This window comes from Megalobrama amblycephala, linkage group LG15, assembly GCF_018812025.1.
Source record: "Megalobrama amblycephala isolate DHTTF-2021 linkage group LG15, ASM1881202v1, whole genome shotgun sequence".
In the NCBI taxonomy this organism is placed as follows: Eukaryota; Metazoa; Chordata; class Actinopteri; order Cypriniformes; family Xenocyprididae; genus Megalobrama; species Megalobrama amblycephala.
In genome coordinates, this window is record NC_063058.1 from 5074479 (window position 1) to 5079899 (window position 5421).

The following is a 5421-nucleotide window of genomic DNA, read 5'->3' on the forward strand; positions in this document are numbered from 1 at the left end:
GCCAGGAATTTATTGCTTGTATGACAGTGTATTACAGTTTCAAGTTGATAAAAATGTTAGTATAAAGAGTTTAAGCTGTCATATGGTAAGCATTCCACAAACACTGTTCAGCACCACATACTTCTTTGTGACAATCACTACAGTTTTAGTTTAGGGTGAACACCCTAAAAGAGAGTGATATTGAATCTTACAATAAGTTCACTGTATTTGAATTTTTTTTTTTTCTTATGTTCAATAAAGTCTATTTGGAAAATACATGTTTCCATCTCAAGTAGATATGAACAAGCAAAGGACAATAGATTAAGCGTATTCATAATTTGTCAGTGAAAAATATCAAAGCACTGAATATAGATGTCTCTACCATTCGAGTGTGATGTCACTGTAGGGTCAACAGCAGCTTGGAGGCTTCTCATTTCTTGTTCATTTAGAGGGGGGAGGAGTTCTGGAACCACAACTCCAAATGCTGTTAATGGTTCCTCATGGAAAATGGCACTTTCCCAGTCCATGTCACAGTCCTCTACATCCTAGGGAAATGTAATCAATTAAAATTCTTAGTCAAATAAGCAACCTCTAAGAAACATTATTTGTGTTAGAGAAATAAAACTCATTCATACCTCTAAATTTTCAAGCTCACTGATGCTATTTTGCATAAGTCCCACCTCCCACAACTGATGTGGGGTCATATTTCCCTCAGTGCGGAGAGGGTGATGGTTCCAGCCCTCAGCAAATGTCTGCAAGTCTTTGCGGAGACGGGGAAGAAACACAAACTGGGCAAGGAAAATGTGTAGTGTGTTTGAGATGTCCAGCAAGCCATCTTCTTCAAGACCATGGAGGGTATCGTAATATGTGGTAGTCACCGCTGTCCACACATCACGCCAGAGCCGTTCGATTCTGTAACAGGAAGAATGATTACTATGTGATTCTTAAGAACACAAATGGAGCTAAATATTATGTAAAATAGCTTGAAATGTCTAATCATGACTATAATTTAAAAAAAAAAGGGTATTCTACATTTAAATATAGCATGGCTTCAGAAAATAAACAAATTTAACGAATCATCTTATCCTACAACCTGCATTTTCTTACTTTACCTTTGGTTATGTACGCTTTTCCCAGAAATGAAACTTGCTCTGTCTGTTCCCCTTACAGTGAACATGAAGCGTGCAATGTCGAGGTTCTCAACTCCTTGATCACCTCTAACCCTTTGCAATAATGTAAAAGATTAGTCAATCGGTTTAACAGTTTAGCCAATAAGTTAATTTTTCATTCATGTTGTTCCAAACCTGCATGACTTACTTTCTTCTATGTAACACGTAAGGAAATGTTAGTCTCAGTATTGTGTTAGTCTCTCAGTATGATAGCCCAGGTAAAAAAAAAACATTTCTATAATGTACTTAAAGTGCTCTATTTACTAAAAATTCTTCTTTAGTACTTCTTAAGATAATCTTAAGAACATCTAAGTGTACTCACCTGTGCTATTTTGAGACACCATTAAATATGAACTTAAATGTGCTTTTATACTATATCTGTATTTAAAAATATATTTAGTTACCACTTGTAGCACACTATGGGTTCAAATGTACTATAATGTACAATATAAAAAAAAAATACAGTTTTACTAGCAATTACCTTGAAGGCACACCATTCTTCTCAATGGATTGTAAAAAGAAGGTAAAGGCAGTTGATGCCTTGTTGTTGTTAGCTGCATCCAAGTACATTATCTAAAGAGAGCAAATCCATAACATAATGTTTACTTGGAATGGACAGTAGATATCACAACAAAATATGTAATGACAGTATTATTATAAACATACAAACACATCTTATTACCTTTCTGGAGAAACCGTCAATGCCCCCAAATATGACAATGTTGTATCTAGTTGGAAGAAAACAAATTTTATTAATTATTTCTATTGCAGTCTCATGTACAATTGTACAAAAATGTTAGAAACCTACCTTATCAGTTTGTGGTTGGTATCCACATGCACTAGACTGAGAGGGGCCCTGACAGAGTATTTTCTCCTCACTACACAGCCTAGCTGTGTCATGCGGGAAAAAATCCCAACTGCATCTACTCTGTGCATAGATGCCCTCAGTCTGCTCCACTGTATCTTGTAACCTAAAGATCTCAACCTTCCCATCATCAATCTATAGCCCACATGAGGCATTTGAGACTTGATGTTGGTCACTAACATATCAAGCTCTTGGTCACCTATTGTACTATAGGAGTCTGACACAGACAGTCCAAACTCTCTCATCCTACGGAAAACTGTACTTTCACTAACTCCTAACAGTTTGGCTATGCAAGGGACGGGCAGCTGAATGTCTAGCAAGGACTTAATCTTCTCATTTTCAACTGTGAATTTAGGTCATCCCATAACCCCTGCGACTGCCTCCACCTCAATTTGAAGCGTTTCATTTGTTTCATTTTCAACCTGCTCTCTCACCAAAATACAGAGGTCTCTAAGGGCATTTACAATGCATTCTGGGATAACAAGTTCTTCTAATGCATCAATGAGTATTAGTTCATGTGTGCAAATGAAATGTAGATAATCAAGGTTGAGGCCTGAGGCAGAATGGTTAACAATATACTGCAGCTTATTCAGTAATCTGTCCAAGACTAGTCGTCTAAGCAAGATCTGTAGGGGGAAAAAAGTAGACTAGTCATTATAAAATCTATAGCAGATGTTAGACATTTAATATAACAGTTATAAATTGTATTTCTTACAACGAATAACAAAATTCCAGAACTACTAGTAATTGTCAGGTTTAAAGACACTATAATGACCAGGGCTGGATTTCCCGATGACGTGGTCTATTAGTGTGCTAAAAAGACTCTTAAATGAAGATAAACCTTTACTAGACATGTTCCCCGAACTATAGGCCTACCTTATTGTTGCTTAAAGGGATAGTTCGTCCAAAAATGAAAATTCTTTCATAATTTACTCCCACTCAAGTACTTTCAAACAAGTATGAATTTCTTTGATCTGCTGAACACAAAGAAATATATTTGAAAGAATGTCAGTAACTAAACAGAATGTCCCACCGCCACCACCATTTACTACTAGTAGAATAGAAAAAAATTGATATCTGTGTATGAAATATGACAAGCGTTGAGCGCGTCTGTCTCTGGTTTAGTGCAAAAGCACATTTGAATTTAGCAGTGAATCTTTGCATTTATTCTTTGCCATAATCCTAATTGAACACTGGGTGTATTACAGTTTCAGAATTATATTCGTATAGACTGTCAACAGTGATAAGGTATAGCTAAGAGTGGTCTAGACCAACCTTACTTACGAATGACTTACAGAAGACTTACACAGAATCACACACACACGCACACACTGATGCCCTGATGTTATATGCACACAATCATATATGTATCAAAAACAGCAAGTACAAACAAACAACACACCAACAAACACACACAGACATATACACACGCATATTCCCATTCACGACCTGCAAACAACAAAAATAATAAAACAAGTTTTTTGAGAATTCATCTTATCATCTTACATTTTCTCTACATTCTTATAGCATTTCTCTTTGTTACAGTATGTGTCCTTTTCAAAATATTCAATGCTATGGTTCACATATTGTGTTTGAACTCTAGCTCATAAGAAATGTATGGTTAAAATATGACAATTTTTTTTGTTGCTTGAGCCCTGGTGTCCATTGTAGTGGACATGAAAAAAATCTAATAAAAAATGAGTTTGCACAAATATATTTTTTAGACTCATTTATACATTAAAGAAGAACAAATATCAAGTGGATATTTTTTTTTTTTTTTTTTTTTTGCTCAGTGGCACATAATTCAGGTCTGAAGGGGTTAAGGTATAATTTAAAAACGACGTAGAGTTAAGAAGGTTTCGGGAAATCCAGCCCTGTAACATTACCTTTTAGATAACTTTAGAGTCTGGAGTACTAATGTTTACAATACAGATTGTGTAGATAGACAGTCTAGGTCATTTATATGTAAAATAATCCAATCGCCCTCTTCCCAGACATTTCTAAGATACATTTGACATATTTAACAGCAAAACAAATAAAACAGTTTACCTGAGATCGTCGATTCGGCGGATCCATCTCGGCTCGTCTTGATTGAACGAAGTGATTCTGATTCCATGTGCGATTCAATATCAACCAATAAGATTCCATGTACTATGTCGCGTTTTCATTGGTCAGTAGTTGAAGCCTATTTCTGATTGGTTGTTGCCGTTTTGACAGTGTTTATGCCAAGAGCAAAGAGAAATAAGTCGTAGAGAAGAGTACTTAGGCATGCGCGAACGCACGGGACACAGTCTGTGCGCATACACGCTTACTTTAAGCGAAGAGGAGAGATTTGCGATTGCACTGGACACGTTTTAAGTGCAGGCATATTTTCTGAGCGAGCCCAGAGAAAATTCTTACAAGAGCAGCGTCTATCTGAGAGCGCGCGCCCAGTTTCCACGCGCGAGTAGAGAGATTCGCGCTCAGCACATTATATTCCGCGTGCGAGCAAGAGATTCTCACTCGCGCATTATATTAATGTACTTTCGCGCTACAATAATGCGCTCTCGACATTTGACAGGAAAATAACGCCATAGTTTTAACCCTTTGATGCACAAGCTATGAAAACCCCTTCTAATGCGCAACATGGGTCAAAAATGACCCGTATTCATTTCCTATGTAATTTCCATAACGGTTGAGTATTTCTTCGCTGAATCTTTAACACTCTGAGGTCTAAAAACGCGCCGGCGCGTTTTGCAGGTTTTTTTTCACATTGCAGCAAAACAGACTTAAAATACTCCGTCATTTTTTGTCATAGAAACATAAGTAATACATCAAATGAAACTATAGAATATCTCCTTTTATTTGTATACACTCAGAGTAAAAACAAAATGTTGTGCTTTTTGTAAAATAAAGAAAACTAACATGATGCGTGATCTCTCATCTCCCTCTGAACGAAGTCCAATCTGATAGTTCTCAGAAAATGAAGTGTAACTTAGTGAATACTAATCACAAAAAATTCATACTTATGTCTAACAAAACGTTGAAATGTCAGGTTTTAAATCGTGCAAGTCAAATCGAAAACAAACATTCTGTGTTTATGTAATCTGTATGAAAAGAGAGCCATGTCAGAAGTCCGTGATTCAGCTCATTACCCACTAATGCGGCCACGCCCACGGAGCCAGCGCTATTCACAGGCAAATTCAGAGACAACACATGCATTCATCATCTCAATCGTGTATTTATTGCCTTGAAAATTGTTTATCTGGATGAAAAAGCCATGGTTAGCGATCTCTGGAAGACATGCAGTAAATTCCTGTTTGTTTTCTTCTATTGATAAGTTTTAAGTGATTTTTTGTTTCTTTAGCGCCCTCCGGCTGTAGTATGAATTGGTAAACACCATTCATGGAATATCGTCTTCTTCTTAGG

General features: G+C 36.6%; 1 protein-coding gene across 1 annotated transcript; it reads right to left on the reverse strand.

Moving 5' to 3' along the window:
- Positions 1 to 149: 149 nt before the first annotated feature.
- LOC125246569 lies at positions 150 to 4700 on the reverse strand. Its single transcript, XM_048157528.1, has 7 exons — positions 4063 to 4700; positions 1957 to 2639; positions 1831 to 1876; positions 1630 to 1721; positions 1092 to 1202; positions 615 to 891; positions 150 to 524 (listed from the first exon to the last, which is right to left on the reverse strand). Exons 2-7 carry the CDS (start codon positions 2256 to 2258, stop codon positions 321 to 323), a joined length of 1032 nt encoding a protein of 343 aa, XP_048013485.1. The 5' UTR covers positions 2259 to 2639; positions 4063 to 4700; the 3' UTR covers positions 150 to 320.
- Positions 4701 to 5421: the final 721 nt, after the last annotated feature.